Genomic DNA, 23,759 nt, shown 5'->3' on the forward strand with positions numbered 1-23,759 from the left:
TTGGCATTCGCAGAGGGAATTGTGAGACTGGGTAATTGTTGCACTTTCTCTTTGATATGTTGGACAGCAGCAGTTTGAGCAGGACCCCAAGTGGGACCTCCTTTGCTTAGACAGAGTTGGAGCTGATAGCGGTCTCTGGCGAGCTGTTCATAGAAAGGAGAAATTTGGTTTAAAAAACCAAGAAAGCGTTGCAATTGTGTTCGGTCCTTGATTTCGTCAGGGAAGGCAAGGAGGGCCTTCAAAACATGATCTTGCATCTGTAGCGCTCCTTTATAGATTTGGACTCCTAGGAAGTCGATGGTTGGCTGGCCAACCATAATTTTCTTTGCTCATAGAGCCAACCCTTTAGATTTAAGGGGATCATATACAACCTATAGATGTTTCAAATGGGAAGCTTCATCTTTGCTGTACACTAGAATATCATCTATATATACTAAGCAAAATGAATGGTATGGACTGAAAATGGAGTCCATAAATTTTTGGAATTCTACAGGGGTAGTCTTCAGGCCAAAGGGTAAGACATTCCATTCATAGAAATTCTGAGGAACTATGAACCCTGTTTTATGTCGGTCAGAAGAAAGAAGACCAATTTGCCAAAACCTAGCTTTCAAATCAAATTTTGAAAATACCTTGGCGCCAGTGATCTTTTGCATCAAATATTCCTTGTTGGGAATGGGTTGAGAAAGAGATATCAAACATTTGTTAAGTGGTTTATAATTGATGACTAATCTCTTCTTGCCGTGCTTCTGCTCAGAATGTTAATTCACATAGAAAGCTGCAGCTGCCCATTTGGACCTAGATTCGGAAATGAGGCCTATCTCAAGGAGTTCTGAAATCTCCTGATTGCACAGGAGGCAATCTTTCTGGGTGAAACCGTAAGGGCTCTCTTTGTAGGGCTTAGACCCTTCCTTCAGTGGGAGAGCAACCTGGTGCTGAAATACCTGTTTGAAAGCCAGCGGTGATTCACTACTGCAATCTGATACAAACTTGTCGTGCATTTGTTGTAGTGAGTAGCACATATGCAAAGTGTGGGCACTTCACCGCAGGCTCTTTTGTTCATCAGCTTGAATTAATCCTTGAATATAATCATAAACCTCTGTTCCGGACAATGGAGCTTGAGCATCAGGTCTTGGACTGAATTCAGCTATAGCAGGGCAGAGGAGAGGCTAAAGGAGTCTCCATAAATTCTACAGGTGGATCACAAAAGGGAGAAGAGGTTGGTGTACAATTATTTACAATTTCTAAATCATCTTCAAACGGCTTTAGTACCTTTTTGAGCTTCTCTTGTGCAAGAACGTGGACAAGGATTCCACCAATTGTAAGAGCCATCTGATCTGTTGAAGACCAAAGGCCAAATGTCTGTTGAGGAAATCTGTTCCAATAACAATATCCACACCTTGTGATTCAAGTTGATAGAAATCAATCTCAGTGGTGTGGTTCTGTATAGAAATTGGGATGCGAGAGGCAAACTGTTTGCAAGTGACTATTCCACCACCCATCGTAGAACCCTTCATTTGGTCATGGGAAGCTAAGGGTTCCCAGCAATAGGTAGGAAGAGCATGATATTTACATACGTTAAACCTTGACCCTGTATCTACAAGGGCAATAAGAGAATAAGGGACAACACTTGGAGGTTTGAGCAGAATTTGGATAAGCCATGTTTTCATCGGATTCTTGACAGGGGGAGCAGGTTGCTGAAAAAAATCATGGAAGGAAAAGACAGATGGGCGGTTCTCAGAAGTGGAGGTATATAGAGAACATTGGGACATATGCTCAATGACTTTTCTATCAAGTGACTCAATAGAACCTTGTAGTTTTTGGCAATTATCTGTGATTAGTTTGAGATGGGTTTTAAGGCCATCAATACTAATGCTAAGGCTTTCAAATTGCTCAAAACAAGAAGGACCAGCAGGAGTTGTTTTAGCAACAGGAGGGGGAGGGGCTGACAAAGTATGCACAGGTGTTTGCCAAAAAGGTGGAGGCAGGAAACTAGTGGACTCATAGACACTATGTGGTGGTCTAAAGATTGAGGGACCGGAATATGGGCTTACAGGAGAAGGACGCTGTGCAGTTGATTTGGATACTCGGGAGAACTTGGAAAAGTCGGATAGCTCCTCGGAAGTTTCAAGGTCACTGGTGCGGATGCGGCGCTGAAATTCTTTGCCACGACCTCGGAGACGATTATGCCTCAATGAAGGTGGTTGAAGATAGTCACCAATATCTTCTGGTCCGTCATCATCATCAGAAGTTGACGTGATTTCGATTTCCACCCGAGAGTGATGATGCTGAGGGAAGTTCATGTAACTGTATGCGGGGAAATCATCAGAAGAGCTGGAGAGGGAATTTCATGTAACTGTATGCGGGAAAATCATCAGGAGAGCTGGAGAAATAAAACTTTTCCGCAACTAGCAATGAAAGCATTGTGGTGTGTAAGACTCGGAGCATTCGAACAAAGATTTGTCTGTGACACCCTGGGAGACGACTTCCCAATTCTCAGGTTGATTGATCATTGCAAAGAATCCTTTGAGTTGCTTCTGTTGAGAGTTGCGTGGCTGCTGTGGGCAATCCTTTGCAAGGTCGCCTTTCTTGCCACAGATAAAACATCAAGAGGAGGAGGCTTTACGGTTCTGGCTGAACCGTGTTTGCGAAGAAATCTTTGGGGACGGCGTTGATATCTGCGGCGCTAGCGGAGTTTCCTAATCTTAGGGAACTGAGAACTTCCACATGAGCACTTGGAAGATCTCTTATCTTTCTGCCGAGTAGAACGAGACCTGTAAGAGGAAGTAGAAGTAGGAGGGCAGAAATCGTGATGGCCAACGAACTGTTGGCAAATAGCTGGAGAAACAAGTCCAAGCTTCTTGAGCTTTTTACGGAGTGTGAATTCGGTACATTGCCTGCGTACATAGACTTGGACCATTTGAAATAGATTTGCAAAAGTAAAATCAGCCACAGTCTTCTGGATTTCTGTGGGCTTGTTATCAATATTCACAATCTTTGTCTGAGCTTCTATTAGGGCCATTATGGCATCTCCTAATTTATGGGGAAGATCGTACAAATAGTGTCTTTTGGCAGAAGTATCAGCGAATATACCGGCTCGGTAGACCAACTGCTGAACATGTACGTTGTACGCTTCAAGTTGGAACAAGTCGCAGAGCTTAAGGGCCGAATATTCGTTAGATGTCTGGGCGCGGTCATCTGTGAATGTCGGTAAGAACTGATTGGAGATCGTCGCAATGAGAGCGTCATGAGCATTAGACTGGTGATTGGCGTCCACACTAGAGAAGATATGCTCCTTGGATTCATCAGAGAGAAATTCCCACCAATTGGCAATAACTCCTGTGAATCCCTTTGTAGTCTCCACGGCAGCATCACGAGGATTCCATCTATAAATAGTGACCAAAGACATCATGTGCCCATAGAATATCTTGAGGATGTCTTTCATCGCTTGTAGTGATGCTGCATCAATATTCAGAATATATCTTGGAAAAGACTTGTGTTGGAGACGTTGACGAAGATCAGCTTGCTCATTAAGATCGCCATTGGTGTAATGCGTCTGGAACTCGCCACCTATGAACTGTGCACCGGGAGAATCATAGAAGGCGGTTCTTCTTCCACGCCAAGACTGCTGTGGAGGAGCAGAGGAAGATGGCTGAGGGTCCTCTTCCATGGGCTTAGGTTTGGGAGCTTGGTTCATATACAGGAAAGGCGAAAGATTGGAGGAACTGACAAAATATACACTCAGGGAAATAGGACGTAGAGTGTCAGCTGGAGGTGCTCGCTGAGGGGCAGGAACCGGATTAATGGGGGAATCCGTATTGACTTGAGGGAAATGCAGATTAGGATCCAAAGGAATCATGGGAATAGGTGGAACAACTTGAGTTGGATCTTGGGCTTGTTCATCGAGATCTGTCCATCGGAAAGCTCGAATGATAGGATGTGCAGGATCGAGCCATTGTGTAGGTGTTTCCTCGGTATCTGAAGAACTATCTTCTTCAAACAAATCTAGTGGAAGACTCATAAATGTAGGGGCACGTACAGGCTGCAGAGTAAGATTGGGGAGACTGGCGGAAGGAGGAGGTAATGCAGGGGGGAAAGAGCTATACACAGAGTGATCAGCATTAGAAGCAGGACCAGATGCTTGCAATTCATTGAAAATATGATGTAGCTTGCGGTCTAGCTTGCCGACTGCGAGTTGAAGATCATACAAAGCTGCGTAGCAGGCGTCAAGGCAGTCTTGTACTGCAAGGTTGTGCGAATTGCACCAATTGAGCTGCTGCTGCTCGACTGGCATGTCATCTGTTGCTTGATCTACAAGAGCATATGGTGCATGGATGGGCTTGAGCTTGCCATCATCTGAGGTGGACTGGAAACCGGACGCGGCTGGCCACTGGATTGGCCTAAACATCATCATAGGTGTCATTCGATCAGAAGAAGTGACAGCCTCAAAATTGGAATGCGACTGAGGATGATGATTTACCGCTGTAGACCTTCTGTACTGCAGACTAGGATCTGCAGGATATCTTGAGGCAGCAGAAGAAGAAATCCAATCTTGGACGGCCTCAACCTTTTCGGAAGGAAGCGGCGCCTCAGTAGCGGCCTCACTTTCGGTGGCTGGAATTCCAGCAATTGAGACTCGAGATGAAGCAGGGAATGAGAGACACATAACTCTTCTACCATGATTTGCAGAGCGTTGTCGAATCACTGCTTTGGACTGTGAATCTTCAATTTGGAACCGGGAAAGCTGTGCTGATGTTTCTTCAATAACTTGCTTGTAATCCATTTCCCATTCTTTTGGCATGGGCAATGCATCGAAAGGAAAACGGGTTATATCCGCATTGGACTTGCCATATAAGACGCATTCATCGGAAGGATGGACATTACGGGGAATAGGGTTAATGGTAGAAACAAGATAGTTAATGGAGCGGATGTGTATAGCACATTGTACAGAACGGGGCTTCATAGAAAGACCTTTAACATGTACATATAATCTGAGTGCAGTGGATAAGTGGGGATCATGCGGAGACATCTTAAAATTTGGATATACTACTGTGTATATTGGTTCCTTATTCAGGGAATCGTGCACTAAACCTATACGTGCATCCTTAATATTAAGATGACGGGTATCCACAAGGCTAACCATACATGTGGCATTAACTCCGGAACGAAACAAGGGCTTAATAGCTAAGATGAAGCAACCATAATGTATGTAGTGATAACCTGTATGTACAAATGAGTGTATCTCCGGAGGGGTGAATAAAGGCAGATAAACTCCTGTGTTGCCTTCATCAGCTATATTCACACATACCTCTGAGACTTTGATGTGCCTGAGTGCCTTGAACTGAAAAACAGAGAATTTGTAAACCTCTTTTGGATCAATAATTGGAAGATTCCAAGTGTTTCTTGATTCAGAGATTTCAGTGGAGGTGGAAGCAGAACGGGGGGCAGAGACACGGGCAGAGAGAGATCGGATGACACTGGCCATGGTAACTAGAAGGCTTGTGGTCTGAAAGGGTAAATCCTCACGCAAAGTGGCTCAACCTCAAACGGCACTCTCCTGGCCTCTAGCAGTGAGCTATATTAGCGCCTTTTGGACTTTACACCAGACAGAGAGACAAGGCTCTGCAATTCTAGTTTATATGCAACTGGTCCAATTCTTTTAATAATCTTGAACGGACCTCAGTCTCGATCTTGGGCACTTCTAATAGACTCCTTGGCGAACTGCAACATTTCTTGCATGTCTTGCAAGAATGTCTTTGCAGCATCATTTTGGATTCCCTTTAACCCAACCATAATTGGTGACTTAGGTTGAAACCCGTACATAAGCATAAAAGGACTGTAACCAGTACTGGAATGCTTTGCATTGTTATAAGCAAATTCTATCATAGGTAGATAATCTTCCCATGAAGACTATCTCTTAGAAACATATGCCCGAAGCATATCTTCAACCAATTGGTTGACCTTCTCTGTACTGCCATCAGATTGTGCATGATATGATGAACTCATACTTAGAGTAGTTTCCAACTTCTCAAAAACAAGTGTCTAGAAGCTACTTGTAAACTTCGAGTCCCTGTCACTGACTATGTCAGACGGCAAACCATACAGCTTAAACAAGCGGTCCACAAATTCGTGAGCCAGCTGAACAGCTGAGATGGTTGTTCTAGTAGGTAAGAATCTAGCCATTTTTGTCAGACGGTCCACTATGACCCAAATGGAGTCATGACCCTTGCGCGTTCGAGGCAAACCGGTAATAAAATCCATGGAAATACTTTCCCATTTGTTACGCGGGATTTGCAATGGCTGTAATAAACCCGCACTTCTAAGGCGTTCCGCCTTAGTAATATGACAAACCCGACAACCTACCACATAGTTTTCAATAAATGCACGCATCTTAGGCCAATAAAAGGTATGCTTCACAAGAGACAGAGTCTGATGTATACCTAGATGTCTAGCACTAGGAGCATCATGACACTCCCAGAGAATCTTGGATCAAAGATCCGAAACATCTGGCACACACATATCTTTCCATTCCGGAACAGCAAGCTGTTCCTAATCATCCACTGACCTTCCGCCGCCTGTATCGTAGGTGGCACAATCCCCGAGTCCTGGTCAACCATGGAGCTCCCATCCTGGACTTTGTGCCAACAAGAACTGAATTGACTATCATTTGCGCAAAGCCCTCTCAAGGATTGAAATAGGTCTGAGGATATTTCTGTAAATGACATAGCATTTACAAACTTGACTCGACTTAAGGTATCCGCCATACTATTCAGCAAACCCTTTTGATAACGTATTTCAAAATTAAAATCTTGCATTAACTTTGCCCATCTAGCCTTCCTTCTCCTCAATTCAGACCCATCACACACATACTTGATTGACTGGTGATCGGTCAATACAAGAAACTTCGAACCATACAAGTAGTGTCTCCAGACCTTCAGAGCATACACTACTGCATAGATTTCTTTTTCTAGTGTGGGCCGACGATATTGGGTCTCGTCTAGCTTCTTACTCTAAAAAGCTACAGGTCTGCCCCCTTGGAATAAAGCTGCCTCAATCGCAAAATCACTTGCATCGGCCTTTTAAACATAAGGCCGGGTAGGATTCGGTAATGCAAGAACGGGTGCTTCCTTGATAGTTAACTTCAAGGTTTCAAAAGCCTTGTTCAATGCATCATTACAAGAGATCGGTAGGGTAGACCTGCGTCCACGACCTTTCAATATGTTTGTTAAGGGTGCCATGATGTGTGAACAATCACACACAGACTTCCGTAGAAAAACCGTGAATCCTAGGAAAGAACGAAGTTGTTTCACAGTCTGAGGGATAGGCCATTCTAAAACTTTCTGGATACGATCCAGATCAATGCTAATACCTTCAAAAGAAATCTCGTGTCCTAAGTAAATGATTTCCTTCATAAAGAAGTCACATTTACTCATCTTGGCATAGAGCTTATGCTGTCTTAGAATAACTAAGACAATCCGGAGGTGTCCAATGTGATTCTCTAGCGTTTGGGTATATACCAAGATGTCATCTAAGAACACGACAACGAATTTGCTTAGAAAATCGCAGAACAAATCATTCATCATTTGCTAGAAGGTGGCAAGAGCATTGGTCAAACCAAAAGCCTAAAGGTAATAAGAGAAACTCGTAGTGGCCATACCTAGTTCGGAATGCGGTTCTATCTATGTGTTTAGCATAGATACGGATTTAGTGATAACCCGTACGTAAATCAATCTTAGTGAAATACTTCGCTCCGGCCAAACGGTCTATCAAATCATCGAAACGAGGAAGAGGGTATCGATTCTTAGTTGTCACTTTATTCAATCATTTATAATCTATACACATTCTCCACGAATTATCTTTCTTCTTTCTTAAGAGGACATGTGCTCCCCAAGGTAATTTACTTGGGCGAATATAGCCCATATTTAGATAATCTTGTAGCTGTGAAGCTAACTCATTCTCCTCAAGCTGGCTCATCCTATAAGGTGGAACACTAATAGGTTGATCCCTAGGTACTAAATCTATGCGATGGTCTACTACCCGTTTTGGAGGTAAACCTTTCGGCAGTTGAGTAGGGAATACATCCATGAAATCATCCAACAACGTTCTCAATTCACGGTGTGTTTAAACACGCTTAAATCATTTTTGTTATTAACAGAGACAACAAATGAAGAAAGCGGAATCAAAACACACTGATATACATTATAATGAGAAGTGTTTATTATATTCCGAAGCTGCATCGCAGATACAATAGGTCCCTGAGAAGAGAGAATATTATAACACTGAATACAAAATTGGGTGTCCTTATCAAAAAAAGAAAGGATATGCTCTTTTCATCCAATCCGAATATTGTGGGTTTTAAACCACTCTATTCCGATCAACAAGTCCACATGTTCCAAGTGCATGACATAGCACGTAAGAGCAGCTGTATAGTCTTGAATCCGGATAGAAAGTGCTTCAATCTTGCGATCCCAAAACTGCTTCCCAGTTGGAAGCTGCACCTCGTAGGTGTGATCGCTAGGTATCATGGACAACCCCATCTTCTGCACAAGTTTGTAATTAACAAAGTTGTGAGAGCTGCCCGGGTCAAAGAGAATGTGAACTCTTTGGTCCCTAACTTCTCTATAAACTCGGAAAAGATCACGGGAACCAAATAACGAATTATTAAAAGTGCAATTACAAGAAAGTGGGCAGGTAATGACATTTATAGAAATACCTGTCATCGAAACTTGATTAGCTCCCTTAGCTTTGGTACCTGGACCCGCATGGAGCTTTGGTCCCGGCGCTTGCATCTGGTTCTTGCGCTTAGGACAATCATTCCTAGTGTGGCCCCGCTCCTCGCATATGAAGCAACGTCCTTCTTTCTTTAGCTTCAATGTACAAAGGAAATGGGCATGACCATTCTTCGCCTGAGTCGAATGTTTCTTGGAGGCGTTGTCTATAAACTTCGACTCCTCGGTACCAGTGGTAGACTGGAAGAACTTCCTCTTGTTCTTCCCACCCGTGTCGGCAACTGTGGTTCCCTTTGCACTGGCCATGGTATCATCATAGATGCGCGTGTAATTCATGGCCTCTTGCAAAGTGGTACACTTATTATTCTTGATCTATAGCTTGTACGAGTTAGGCAAACCATCCACAAAGAAATCTAACAAGGTCCCTAGATCCATCTTTGTAGCTCTGGTCTGCAAATCCCGAAACCTTTGAAGATAAACCTCAAAAGTCAGATTCAGCTTGGACATATCGAGGGCTTTGAGCTTGCCTACTATATCGTAATCTTCCTCCTTCTTCATAAACTCTTTCCCGAAGACCCCTTCGAATTCTATCCATGTTGCAGGCTTGGAACGGAGTTCCTTCCACCACAATAAAGCCTTTCTTTTTTTTTTTTTCCTTTTTCAAAAAAGAGACTTCTATTAAGTAAGAAAGAAACCCGCTAGAGCAAGCTCTATGCGGAAATACACCATGCTAAGCATGTAATAAAAAACACCTCAGAGGAATGAGGTAGAAAGAAACCAAGGCTGAGGCTGAAAATGCCATCTCAACCCTATAGAAGTCTCAGCAAAGAAGGGAGAGTCTCTCCAATCTCTGAGAAAAGTAACTCTCCTGGAGGAGGTTGCTCGAGATGATCCCTGCATGGTCGCCCAAATGGCCATCAGAGTGTGTATCGTATCTGTCCAAGTATTGGGCCTTGGCCAAGATCTGAGAAGGGTAAACCTGAGAACCAATAAAGCCTTTCTTGAAATATACCCTGCTGCAAGTTGTATTTTCTTGTCATCTGGGTAAGGGTGAAACTGGAAGTGTACTTGCCACTTGTGCAACCAAGTGTCCACAACCTCCTTGGTATGAGACTTCTGATCTCCGAGAAAAGGATCTGGAGTGATATTCGGACCTAACACTGAAGCCAAGGCATCCACATGCGTGAGCGCTTGAACAGTGCTAGTCAAAAGTGTGAGTGTAGTTTGAATCCCTTGGAGTTGCTGTGTCAACCCCGTTTGATTCGTGTTAACTAGCTCAAACTTTTCGTCGAGAGCAGTGGTGCATTCACTGAAGGCTGTCTTTGTAATCAAATCATTGTAGAGACCTTGGTCATCCTCCGCATGGTAGTTCATATCCTGGTCTCCCATCATAAGCTCGGGGTCTAGAAGTTCCTACCTTGGGAGTTGGCTTTGATACCCATTGACACGACCCCAACACTCCTGAAACCTCTGATCTGCAAGCAAACACAAGAACACACCAAATGTGAGGAAACTGAGCAGGTTGCTCACCACCCAACCATGACATCTACGGGATGCGATCCCGAATCAGGAGATGTCCCCTTCGAGCCACGAGCTGAGCTACTGGCACGAACTCCCAACGAGATCCTAACCAGCTTGGTGTCCCATACCACTAGGTGGTGCTGTGAAGCTTGGGATTTGCTGTTGGCCTTGGGCTACGCTATGATGCAGGCACACGTCCGCGACTCAATCTAGGATCATACCTAGCACCTAGGAACGAGACTTGCTCCCATCGGCTCCCTGAGAGCTAAACCTCTGGGCCCCTTATATAGACTCGGGCCAAATGCGCCAAAAATAGCGAAGACCCCTAACTGGTTCGTACCCTTGCCACTCAACCCGAGAATCAAGCCTGCCTAGCTCTAAGCCTCCCCAGCTACCTGAGCTAGTCTTGTGTACCCAGTACACGTCAGATACCAATCCGTGCACATGACAGGTGGGTAGGGTTGTCAGTGGTAGCAAGGGCTGCTTTGACAGGCAGTGGTAGTAGGAGGTAGGTGGTAGCAACAAGTTGAAAAAGAGAAAGAAAGAAAGAAAGAAAGAAAGTGTATACAAGTCTTTGGAAGACCGATGGGTCTATGAGACTATGAGAAACCTGATACAAAACAAGCTGAATGGGTGGAGCTACTAAAATGAGCCTGAACACCCATACAAACTAAAATGTCACATAATCATAATATCATTAATGATAACATCATATCCAGATGGTTGTGACGACAGCAATAGCAGGTGCCTCAGCCTACAGACACTGTGGTATGGCCTGAAGAGACTGGCCGGAGGGAACAATGTCAACGAGCGCCAACGGACTGGAGAGGATGGAGAGTAACTAGGACAAGCGAGAGAAGAAATTAGGGGTGAGAGGAGGCGGTAGAGGTAGAAGGAATTCACAAATTCTAGGAAGGAAAAAACATGGCAAAAACGTCTATTTTGAGTTGCAGGTTTCGTTGAGAGCATTTTGTCCTGTTTCAACATGATAAAAAACCTTTTGATGTGACACCTTCTCGGAGTACGTCTTGGATAGGCATCTTTTCATGGACCGACTTTGTTACGGTTTGGTTCATAACATGCATAGTGTTGATTGCTTTTGTCTAGAGCATTCATTGAAGGTCTTTGTCCTCAACATGTGCTATCCCATCTCGACAATGACCTAGTTCTTCCATTCAGCTACTCTGTTTTTTAGGATGTCGTAGAGCCGTCAATCGATGTTTAACTCGGCTCGTTTGGAGTACGCATCAAAATTTGATGATGCAATATCTCTACCCTTGATCTCTGAAAAGTGTTTTCTTTTCGGGCCGTCTCTTGCCTTCCATTTCTAAAAGCGGTTAAAGGCGTGAGACTTCTATCACAACATACAGATCCATGTCATCCGATTGTAGTCATCAATTAAGGTCAGAAAGGACTAATGATCTTGTGGGCATGGGCTCGCATATGTTAGAATGAACTAGCAAGATTGGTTTTGTGGCCTGACTTGTGGCCAATGTTGGGAACTGATCTCAATGCTGCTTGTCTTGTCCATGCGGCCTTGATAGACCTCGTGGCTGCCAGTGATTGATAGGAGCTGGTCTACCATCTAGATGTGTGCATTGTACCTGGAAACGGGATTCCAGTGTGGTCGAATCTCTCATGCAAATAGCCTTGAAGCATCTTTCCCGTCTCAGGCTAGCATGGCACTGGTCTTGTAGAGGCCCTTTAACTTCATTGCTTTGGCAATAATTCCTATGGCCTTAAGTAACATCAGCTTCGTTGATGACCACCTGCATTCTATTCCATGTGAGATGGTTGATTGGCAGTAGGTTCGTGCATATACACGTTGCTTGGTTGCAGAATCACGTCAAAGACTAATGGAGGGGGAGGGTTTGTGTTGCGTGGGTGAAACCATATGAAGACGGGTGTAGGAGCGGGCGTGCGAACATTACAGACATGAATAACTCAACACCAAGTATAAGAACGTTGCTTTTATTAATTAAGGAAACAAGATGCTTGTATTAATTAACGAGACAAGTTCATTACAAACAGCCTGCTATGTAGACCAAGGTTGACTCACGCCTCGGCTCGAGACGGAGCAATCACTCTACACTAGGACGACACACCACTCACGAGACAAAATAGCAAGGGTCGTCCCTGCTTCATTACAACGGCTTACTATATAGCTCGGAGGTCTCTTCTACTAGGTAGTTCTACTAATCGCCTTCTTATTTCCTAACCGATAACTTCTCTGAACCGCTATCTCGTGTTGGCGTCCTTGTCGGCCGAAATCTCACCGCTTGGAGAAGCCCTTCTGCTGTCCGAGTTAGGTCTTGGTTGACTAGGGGTCAATACTTCGCCTCGGCTCTACTTCATTTGTGTGTGCACGAATGTCAAACACTTCATGAGCTTGCATACATGAGACGCTCCCCAAAGTCGATAGATTCAGGAGCCCTAGGGTAATGTCGTCAGTGTCGTTTCCTTTTGCAAGAAGAGGGTTGTTGAGATCCGGCAAGTGGCAGAGGTGGAGGTGCAGTGTCCCCGAAGTAAGTCTTCACTGCTAGGTGCCAGTAGCGGAGGTCAAGGTTATAGAGCGTTAATGTTGACAGGCACCTCGTCTGGGTGAAGACGCCACTCCTCCTTCCATTGCTGAATCACTTGCACAATCTCCAGGTCTGTGAGGCCCACTGCAGGCCGGAACAGCAATAGGGATCTGCGGTAGCCTTTTATAGGCTCAGATCCAGTCTGTAAACTCACAGTCCGGCCTGTGAAAATAGTAGATACCGACGAGTCTACGAAAATGGCAGTTTATACACTTTTGTGATTGAAGGCCTTCTGATTGAAGCTCCATTGTGCACAGAAGGCCTTCAATCACAATGGAGTCGAAAGACATCAGCAAATGGGATCGAACCAGCTCCAGTTGGCATCAAACCAGCTCCTAGATGCTCTATTCCAGGCTGGAACACCTTCAAGAGGCAGCATATCCACAAAGCGAGAAAATCGACAGCTAGGAGAGAGAAAAGAGCAGTAGCCCGTGTAGAAATGATCTCGGATAGGAGAGGGGGATCTGTACAGCCAGCAATGAGCCTCGGTGAGCGTTCAAATGAGCAGTACAGCTAGCAATCAGCATCGAAATGTGTGCTAACAGATCTGTACACAATAAATGTGCCCGATGTGTGTGCAGTAATAGCCGCACAGCTGTAGGTGTGCCTCGGGATGCGTGCAAACATCCGTACAGCCTCGAAATGCATGGAAATCACTGTACGGATGATCATGGGCAGGACTCAAGAGCTTCTTGGCTTCTAGGCTGCAAGGAGACGTTCTCATGTGGCCTCCTAGGTACTTTCTGGCTGCATGGAGATGTTCTCGTGTGGCCTCTGGCAGCTTGGAGATGCTCTACTCTAGCCTCCTAGGTTGCTGGGTCACGAGTATCCCTCAACTTGTGGAGTTGTAACATGTGAGCGAGGAGATTCTTTGATTGCTGAGCTTGTACCATGGCAATCATGTGTAAAGGGGATACATGTTTCTTCGGTGGTGGAGGTGTTGCTGGGTGTCAAGGCTTCCTCCTTATTTGAAGCCCCCTCTTGCTCCATGCTGGGTTGGACTGCTCTCCAAGGCTCATGGTTGTCTTACCGGAGCAAGTCATCACCATGCACCGGCTGCGACACGACGTTCTATGGACTATGTCTAGGTTTTCTGGAGCGATCTTTTATGCTCACGATGTTTGTAGTCTCTTTCTTCCCTGCTACTGTCATTGGATTCTGTACCAGAGCTGTGGTCAGCTCATTGGGTTGTTAGTTCATGCTTGGTGTGGCTGGAGCAGATGCGGATAGATGGTAGATGCACTGGTTGTGCGGAAGGGGTTTTGGAGACGATTCCCCATTGCCTGTACAATAGAGTTCCTCAGGATGCAACCCACTTGGATGTTGCTGGTACCAATCTGGATGCTTCTGGGAGCCTCCCCAAGAAAGAGGTCTTGCACTCCAGCCCTTCTACTGATGCTGATGATTCTTCCTCTTCTGAAGACACTTTTGATGACACATCTGATGACGAACATGGATTTGGACTCTGATGAAATCTATTTAACAACATGAATCTGAAGATTTTCCCTAACTTGGGTTAGAAAGATGTGTAAAGGGAGAGTAAGGAAAGGTATTTATGAAAGTTAAACATGGAACTTTTCAGGAGAGTTAAGGCTCTTAAAACGAATGGCTTGCAGCTTTTTAGTGGGTAGACACTTGGGAACAATCTGCTGTATATTGGGCTGCAAACTTTCTAGCTCCTTAAGTTTAGCATTATCCTTGCCCAAGCATTATGTAGAAGGTGAGCATAGGCATGCAGGATGAGAGACCCTTTTCTCATTTTATAACTCCCCATCAGTTCCTACAGTCCTTTAAAGAACTAATTTTGACAGCATTGCTAGCCCTCATTATGGATGAGATCATGATCGTGATCCTTTTTTTGACTAATTCAACTTTATGGTCTCATATCTCTTCTGAAAGTATGTGAATTTCTGCTTGTTTTTACTCATTTTCACAGAAAACTCATGAATTGTAGAAACCTTTTTAGAAACCATTTTGCAGGTTTCGTTTAGAAACGTTTCAATATTTTTCATGGGGTTCGCTTAGAAATCCATAAAATAATTTACATAAAATAATTTATTATTAATATATAAATAATTATAAAGAGATTTCTCAGGTTTTTGAACTCTCTCTCTCTCTCTCTCTCTCTCTCTCTCTCTCTCTCTCTCTCTCTCTCTCTCTCTCTCCGGCTATGCACCAGCTAGGGCGACATGACATATGGAGGATTCCGCTCCGCTCCAGTCCTTTTCTTTTCATAGTTACATCCAGATGTACTTGATTTGATTATGTATGATCAGACTTAGGATTCAACATGGGTGATGATGCTTGTTTCAGTAGCTCCACCCTTATTGTGATTTGTATCAGGTTTTCTTTCAGTCTCATAGACCCATCGGTCTTCCGAATACTCTAATAAAATTTCTTTCTTTCTTTCTTTCTCTCTCTCTCTCTCACACACACACGCACACACACACACACACACACACACACATGCGCGCGTGCATGCATGCACGCCATGCACACACACAGGCATTGCCAAGTGGACACAAAAAAATACATAGAGACACATTGTACACACAAACATATAATTATATACTCTCTCTCTCTCTCTCTCACAAAAGTGATAATTCAACTTTATGGTCTCATATGTCTTCTGAAAGTGTGTGAATGTTATGCTTGCTTTACTCCTTTCCACAGAATCTCAATTTTATAAACCCTTGAGTTGGCTTGACAAAATTAATATATAACTTTGAGTAGCTAGTCCCTGTTATGCATGATGGAGTTTATGGTTTTCAACCTTATGAGTGACTATCATGATTTTGAAACTTCACTATGTTGTGCTTTTAGAGGATGAGTTTGGGGATGTTCCTGGATTCATCTAGGTATAACTCTGTGCTTTGTCCCTGAAGGTTTGACCGCCTCAACACGCTGTTCTGTGTGAATTTGTGAACATGAAATTTGATATATCCTCATTTATATAACTCTCCACTTAATTATGGATGAAGACAATTCGAGCAGGGGTACTTTGAGTAGGTTGTGAATGAAACCTCCGTTTTAAACTTGTGCTGTTTGATTCGATAAACTAGTTCCCGTATACATGAAAAGCTGTCATAAAGGGGCTAGAGTCATAAAAACCCTGTTTTAAACAGCTCTCATGGTGCCTTTTTTTGGGGGGGAATTTGCTTTTAGCTGAGCTTTTGGAGACTTTGTGCTTTTTCTTTTGAATGTTCTGTTCAGCCAGAACCTGATTTTGGGGGTTTTTTTTGCTCAGTCACAATGATAAGCATTCTTGGACTAACATCTCAAGTTGGGAATTCTCTATTGTGGCTAATCTGCTGATTGACTTGCTTAGCTCACAGTTGTAGGGGTCATTCACAGGTGACTGATGTTGCAGATGCACTCATTCTGAACCGACTTTTTGGCCACCTTTTCAAAAAAGGAATTGTAAGATGTTATTCATGATTCATGTGGCAAGCTTGTGTCTTTTGGTTATCTCTCATTCATCCGGGCTCAGTCATATGTAGCTGTGAGCAGAGGAACCACTTTACAAGCTTTAGGCAGTATCTTGGTGATGTGCATGGTTGTTTTAATATGCTTAGCCAGTTTATTTCTCAGGTATTGGTCACAACTTCGAACCGGCCTCCAGATAGGCTATATGAAGGAGGCTTACAAAGGGATTTGTTCCTTCCTTTCATTGCCCTACTAAAGGTGATTTTGCGTTTTATGGGATTATGGACTTTGGTGGCTCTGAGACCAGCACCTGTTAATCTTGGTGTTGACTTTTTGTTCCATTTCCTAGGAACGGTGCATTGTACACGAAATTGGCTCTTCGATAGACTACAGGAAGCTCAATGCGGTGAGTTTGCCAATCACGTCAATTTTTAAACCATTTGTTTTCAAAATTCACTTTGGCTTGGTTCTTTCCTTCATTTTACTGCCAGCAAATTAGAGGAGATGCTGAAGTGCTTGTTCACAGTTACAAATTTTTTTTGATACATATTACAGGCAGAACAAGGTTTTTACTTTTGTGGAGAGGGCGCAGCTGATTTGCTCAGGGATAGATTTAAAATATTAACAGATTTTGCACTTGCAAAACCAGCAGCAGTTGAGGTTGTCATGGGGCGCAAGCTTCAGGTAAGTGTTTCAGAAAAAAAAAGGATATATTAAGCTTTTCCCATCCTTTTGTCCAGGATTTAGTTTGCTGTACGTTCAAAATTTGGGTAATAGGTATTGCAATACTTCCTAAGAATAGAAGTTGAGGGGTTGTTAATTTTTGTATGTTTTTATTGTTAGAACTACTTCTACAGCTTTGGATTGACATGGAAAAATAAGGGTCAAATGCTGCTCTGAGTGAATGGAGGCTTACTTAAATTCTAGCTAGAACCTAGGCTGATGTTTTAGCAAAGCATTTAAGCCCTCAATCACTAACTTTACTTCTTAAGAAAAAACCAACCCAGCAGATTGATGGTCAGGATGTAGTAGTTAAGAAATGGCTTATTTGTACTTAGGCTGTGGAAATCACAAGTATCATACAAAATTTCCCCGGAAATGCCAAAATATTTTTCCATCTGGACGTTACCTAAACAAGTTGTCTCATTCTTTTTACCTTTTGATGAAAATTCAGAGGTGTTACATGAGCAATCTACATAGCCCCTTAAAACACACCTCCATTATAAGGTTTGATATAATCAAACAAACAAAGAAATGAATGAAATGAATAATTAAATAAATAGCCTTCTCCTTTAGTGCTAGCCTTCGTCATCTGAGTCTGCCCTTCACCTCCGGAGTGCTGACAGAAACTCAGTACGAAGACTTTGTATAAATGGATGATCAAGTAGGCGTGGGTGTGTGGATTTGTATCATAGTGCCCAAAAATGGCGTTTCTAGGCACCCGAAACGGTTCGCCATTTCCGAAACCAGAATGAGCTTTTCGGACATGCCATTTTTTTTTGTTTTGTTGGTGGTTTTGTGCTTTTGCTGTGCCTTTGGAATTTATCCAAGGAAACGTATATATAGAGCATCAATGTAAGAGCTTGTAGACACCAATGCTCAGCTATAGAAGCAAAAGTACTAGCACACACACACACACCTGCCTCAACCACCGAGTAAGAAGTTAGAACGCCATTGGCGGGTAGGGCAGTTTTTGCTCTCCCTCTCCAGCCTCTCCTGTTGCTCTCCTCTCATCGGCAGGTAGGGCAGTTTTTGCTCTCCCTCTCCGGCCTCTCCTCTTGCTCTCCTCTCATCCTACAACCCCCCTCTCAGGCCACTGCCCCTCCTCCTTGCTCTCCTCTCTAGCATATCCTCCTTGCTCTTCTCATCCCTTGCCCTCTCCTTTCCTCTCCTCCTTGCTCTCCTCTCCAACCTCTTCTTCTTGCTCTCCTCTCCTCCTTGCTCTCCTCAGCTGTTTCCCACTTCTCCTTGCTCTCCTCAGGCCTTGCCCTCTCCTCTCCTCCTTGTTGTCCTCTCAAGCCTTGTTGTATGACATATGTATTAATAATAATTACATATATAATATATATTTTATTAACCTTAAAAACAGAAACTCTGTTACCACTGTTTCTTTTGGTGCCAAACTTCGAAACATCGTTTCCCACCCGTTTCTGTTTCCCCGTTTTTGAAACTCCTGGGAACAATGATTTGTATGTGTGAGAGCATATATTTATACCATGGTCTACACCCACTGTTGGGCATTGATGACGTCAGTGGGGATGTCATAGTAGCTAGTCCTTGCTATGCGTGATGGAGTTTTTGGTTTTCAACCTTATGAGTGACTATCATGAGATTGAAACTGCACTATGTTGTGTTTTTAGAGGATGAGTTTGGGCATGTTCCTGGACTTATCTAGGTATATATAAATAGGTATGAATGCATCTCTTTCTCTTTCTAATGGTGATTGGGACACGTAGAAACAGATTATGTCATCTTTGAAGGAGACCCTTGGAAACAGTCAACACATAAATATCTAGTACTGGAATTTACGGACAACTACAAATGGAACGCATGTGTGGATAGGAGGATTCTAGGATGCTTGAAAGCTTTAAATAGCTTTCAAAATAAATATAGGAAGGCACATATGTGGAATTGAAAAACGAGAATGGTTCTATACGCTATGCTTTTGCAAACATTAATCCTTGACAGGTCCTAGCTTGGGCTGCTGTACTCTCTAGGATCTATTTGGAAAGAATAGAAACTTTACATAAATATTTCCTAATAGGGGAGTTAGGGGTTAAGGCACATGCCCCACAGACACCCACCCTACCCAAAATTACTGGTTGAGACATGTATGATATCTCTAGAAGGGAAGACATTATGTCGATTCATGGCTTACCTCAACAAAGTTGAGAAGATGGACATTGGTAGGATACCGCACAAGGCAATGGAAGCTACACAAATCACGGGATGGCATAGAGAGGGAATGAAATGGTGGAATCTTGGGGATAATAGCCGCTGATATACCAAAAGATGCATGTGAAATTAGGGAGATAGTGACGCAGAAAATGCTACAAAATTTCTCTCTCTCTTTTAGGAGAGCTGTTTGAGACTGAGATCTTATGTATAGTTGGGGTACATCTTCATAGGAGGGTGCAAAACTCTAGTCATTTGATTGGAGGAAGATAAAGCATGCTGGAGGAATACGTTAGCTCAAAAGGCTGTGAAAGGGAGTCCATCGAGGGAGACGGCAACGAAATGAAATTTTGTTCAAGGAAGCTTGGGACAGCAACTAGACGACAACGATTTCATTCTTAAAGTTCAAAAGTGTAAGAATTTTTATTTAGAATGATAGACGGTTGCGAGATGAATTCAATGGAGTGAATGGATTGAGAAATGGAGCTGAGATGAGGGAGATATTTCAAAAAACGAAAGTCATCTTCAATGGAATACGGGACAAGCCAGAGATGAGGGAGATCTGTCTTTTTGTTTAGAATGATAGAGGGTTGCGAGATGAATTCACTCGAGTGAATGGATTGAGAAGTGGAGCTGAGATGAGGGAGATATTTCAAAAAACGAAGATCAAAAAACGAAATTCATCTTCAATGGAATAAATGACAGCAAGACTAAATAGCGTGCAAGGATGGAGAATAAGCCTCAATGAACGAAGTCAATGCCTATTTGAATTGGAAAATGTGAAGTTGGGATGAAAAGGATGGTGCAACCATGATGTTTGATATTTCTACCGGGTCGATACTTTTCCCATGATGTCTTGGCCATGTAGATTGAGCTTGAAAGGAAATTGTGAAATGAATATTTTCTAGAGAGTGATTTATTTTTGAAAAGGACAGTGTGATGCCCTGTAATTGTAACCAACAGCGATGCAGTGAGAGCAGCAAAAATTATTTTTCATGAAAGAAATTTAGATGGGAGACCTTCATGGTCCCTTGCATGTCTTGTTTCACCTTAGCAATTGTTTTAACACGGAGTCTGGGTAAAACACGGACTTCTTCTGCTTCTGGTGAATTATGGGCTGGGCTGATTTGTGTGAAATTCTTGATTTTGTGACTGAATTGAGGCTTTTTGTTCATAGAATCTGCCTCCAAATTTCTGTATGGTTACTAAGATAAATCAGTGAGTGTAGCTGCCACATCTAACCAAAGTGTCACAGTAGGAGGGGTAGACTTAGACCTTGTTATCTGTTGTGTTCCCTTGCCATCTTATTGAGGCTTGGCTTCTCTTACTCTTGGATATTTATGTTTTTTAGTATTGGTATGTGACAAAGGCTCTTCTTTCTTGGACGTTTGATTGTTATCATCGTTGCAGATTCCGTTTGGTGCAAATGGATGTGCATATTTTCAATTTCACGAGTTGTGTGAGATGCCACTTGGTGCAGCCGATTATTTTGGGCTTTTCAGTAAGTTTTTTGTTTGTTTTCCTTCCAAGTATCCTCTCCTCACAGGCGTTAAATGTATTCCTTGTGTGTGTGTATCTCGATTTGTATTTTGGCATGATGCTATTAACCTTTGCATGCAGAACATTTTCACACTTTGGCACTAGAAGGTATACCTGTCTTTGGATCACACAATCGTGTTGCAGCATACCGGTTTGTGACACTCATTGATGTAAGCTTCTCCTCCTGTAATTCATTTATGTGAGCTCTGATAGAAGCTGCAGTTAAGAATTATGTATACAATCAGATGGATGGGATTGCCAGCTATTTTGTTTATGCGAGACAAAATGAAGGGTTACTTGTGTGCTTCTATTTGTATGCCTAATCTTTGCCTTGTATGATCAATCTGAATCTTTTGGTGGCCTTCTCATATAGGGTTTCTTAGGCTGTAGCTATGACAGTTTTCAGATTAGGATTGGAGTCAGCAAAGTCAAATAAGGCCCAAGGGTTAGTTTCGTACTTCAGTGCAATTGTACAAATTTAACATGAGCAGAATTACTACTCTAAAAAGATCATGATAAGTATGATTTTTATAGGTTTACTATCAGTAACCTTACAGCAAGTTAATGTAGTCTAACAATAAACCTATTGTGCTTTGAATGTTAGCTTCTCTTGTTCCAAATCCAGTCTTGGGATCGTTTAACTTATTTGTGTCGTCATGTGAGGATTTTGGATGTGAACTATGGATATAGATTGCACCCCTTTCCCTTTTACCGTTGTGTACAGCATACAACTCTAGGCAAATGAAATTAGAGATTGAGACTCACACAGAGGGATTACATTTGCATCTCCTAGCATCACCTACACCATGCTTAAGTCCAGTGGCAATGGGAGGATCCAGCTCCAATAAGTATGGAGCTTGTTGGACATCTTTATTCCACATGTTCTATTTGGGACTGTGCGAGGGGATTGGAGTGTTCTTTTTGTTTTTGTTTTTTTTTGAGGGGGGGGGGCGAGGGGGGGAAACACTTGTTTCCATGATCCTATTATCTTCCTTCCCGATTCCAGCATATCAAGGGGAACATTGGCTGCTGACCAAAATGCTATTTTGTGTAAGAATTAATGCCAGGTTTGAAATGCATGGAATTTATGGTATGTTTTGTGTTCTCTATTTGTCGTGGCACTAACTGGAAAGAGGCTGATTGGCCTTGAAAGGAATGTGATTAGTATGGTAGGGCTTCTTTAACTTGTGTGAGTAATGCGCAAATTATGAAGACACACAGAATTCTTTGTAGGATTCTGACTAGCATTACAAAAGGAGCAGTAAAGGTACTGATGTTGCAACCTGGACACCTGGTTGCATGTCTGTGGGCTCTGTATAGTTGAGAAGGCTATAATTGTGGCTGTGTTTCTTACCTGCAAAGGGGTTTTGGGGTATTCATAAACATGCATTACCAGTCAGATACCACATGGGGTGAGCAAGGAAGATGCATAGCAGCATCTAGACATGCAGGCCCTATGCAGAATGAGATGGGGACTGCAGCAGAGCGGAGGAGCTTCCAGAGGAAACCTTGACTCTTGATGGAGTGGATGCATTTCAATTTGTTTTCTTTGGATGCCCATGAGCATTTCTAGGAGAATATAAGACTAGGCATGCTTATGTATAATATCCAACCCTATATTTTTTCTAAAAATAAAGTAATCTAAGAGTTGTCTTTAAGAACTGTCTCTGCTGTTCATTGTTAATCACCCATCGTCTCTTATTTACTTAGTTGAACCTTTTTATGCACAGTAGGCTGTGGGAATAGAGTTTTAACCTTTCAAGATTCCATGCAGGTAATGTATGAGACCAAAACGAGGCTTCTTTGCTCTGCAGAAGCTAATCCTGTTGAGCTTTTCAAGCGATGTATCACCGTTGCTGATGCACCCAGGCCTTCCTTACGATCAAGACGCAATGATGAAGCAGATCTCTGTGTTGACAATGAATTGGGATTTGCTAAAGAACGAACTATTAGCAGGTACATTTCTGTTTGTGTTATGCTGATCAACCATCAATTGGATGAGCAAGGAATGTGGAAGTCCCCCCCGGTGGAGAGTCACAGTGAAATTGACGTTCAATCTTTACACTTGCAGGTTGATGGAAATGAACAGTCGGCCATACTTAGAAGAACATGCTTGCACACATGTTCACAGAAACACAGTAGTAACAGGTGGTGAAGAGGAATCTTAACACATTTCTCTGCCTTACCAAAAAGAAAGGTGTGAGAATAATGGATGACTTAATTGAACATATCAAGCATCGTTGAAGGCTTGAATTTTTTAAATCAACATTGTTTCCAAAAAATTTATGTATGCCCACGCTTGCCAATCTCAATGACTGAGACAACAAGCACATATTCATAGCACTTCAGAACCCTCCAGTGAAGTCTTTCTGAAGTGTGAATTCCCACATTCTTGTGGTTGTATATTTTAAGGGTGAGCATTATCACCAGATCACCTTTGATGCATTCAAATTTATCAATGAAAAGAAGTATTGTGACAGTATTCTAGAGATGTTTTAAACTTGTCTATCGTATGTCTACTGGATACTAGGATGATGCCAAACAACAATCATAAGTGCTAGCTTACACTTTGATTCTGTAAGCAAATGATGTGATTTTAAGGTCCCAATGAATAAGGCTAGCAAGTGAGAGTTGAGATCAGATATGCAACTCCATTTTCAGCAGGGAGGAACATAATATATTAAAAGAGTTATCGTGGGTTCTTTAATTCTCCGATTGTTTCGCTGAAATTCAGCAAATTGGAAAGCGCAAGCATTCGAGAGTATGTTAGATATTATCTCTAGTTTTTCTAGTACCTGTTGCGGTACCAAGTTTGAGAATTTGTAAGTTGCCTTCAGAGATGCTTAAGTAACATCCAGAGTCATTCTATTAGGGATTCTCATTGAAATCTTTGTCTACAATGTGTACTGATACTCAAAAGCTTGAGAGGGTCCATCTAATCTCTGATGAGACGTACCAAAAACTGAGTGGAGCGGTGCATAAAACTGAGCAAGTTTCTAATATATCAGTAAAACTTGCCATGCCTACGTGTTGACAATACAACCTCAACCTCTTTCTCTAGCACAAATCC

At 42.8% G+C, this 23,759-nt stretch overlaps 1 protein-coding gene across 2 annotated transcripts in view; it reads left to right on the forward strand.

Annotated features, from left to right (window-relative positions):
- LOC147885237 (uncharacterized) overlaps positions 1-23,150 on the forward strand; it is a 52,810-nt gene extending 29,660 nt beyond the window's left edge. Inside the window, exons 7-14 of one of the 2 annotated variants that reach the window (XM_087397456.1) lie at positions 16,184-16,249; positions 16,421-16,513; positions 16,605-16,661; positions 16,811-16,939; positions 20,561-20,651; positions 20,771-20,859; positions 22,464-22,645; positions 22,761-23,150. In XM_087397456.1, coding sequence (XP_087253582.1) covers positions 16,184-16,249; positions 16,421-16,513; positions 16,605-16,661; positions 16,811-16,939; positions 20,561-20,651; positions 20,771-20,859; positions 22,464-22,645; positions 22,761-22,857 — 804 coding nt within the window. In that variant the 3' untranslated portion in view covers positions 22,858-23,150. Of the gene's footprint in view, positions 1-16,183; positions 16,250-16,420; positions 16,514-16,604; positions 16,662-16,810; positions 16,940-20,560; positions 20,652-20,770; positions 20,860-21,062; positions 21,137-22,463; positions 22,646-22,760 lie in introns of those variants that run through there. The other variant, XM_087397457.1, reaches the window with a different exon arrangement.
- The last annotated feature ends 609 nt before the right edge of the window (positions 23,151-23,759 follow it).

This window comes from Dipteris shenzhenensis, chromosome 26 (assembly GCF_047967505.1).
Source record: "Dipteris shenzhenensis isolate YYH24624 ecotype China chromosome 26, Dip_SZ_1.0, whole genome shotgun sequence".
NCBI classification, from domain to species: domain Eukaryota; kingdom Viridiplantae; phylum Streptophyta; class Polypodiopsida; order Gleicheniales; family Dipteridaceae; genus Dipteris; species Dipteris shenzhenensis.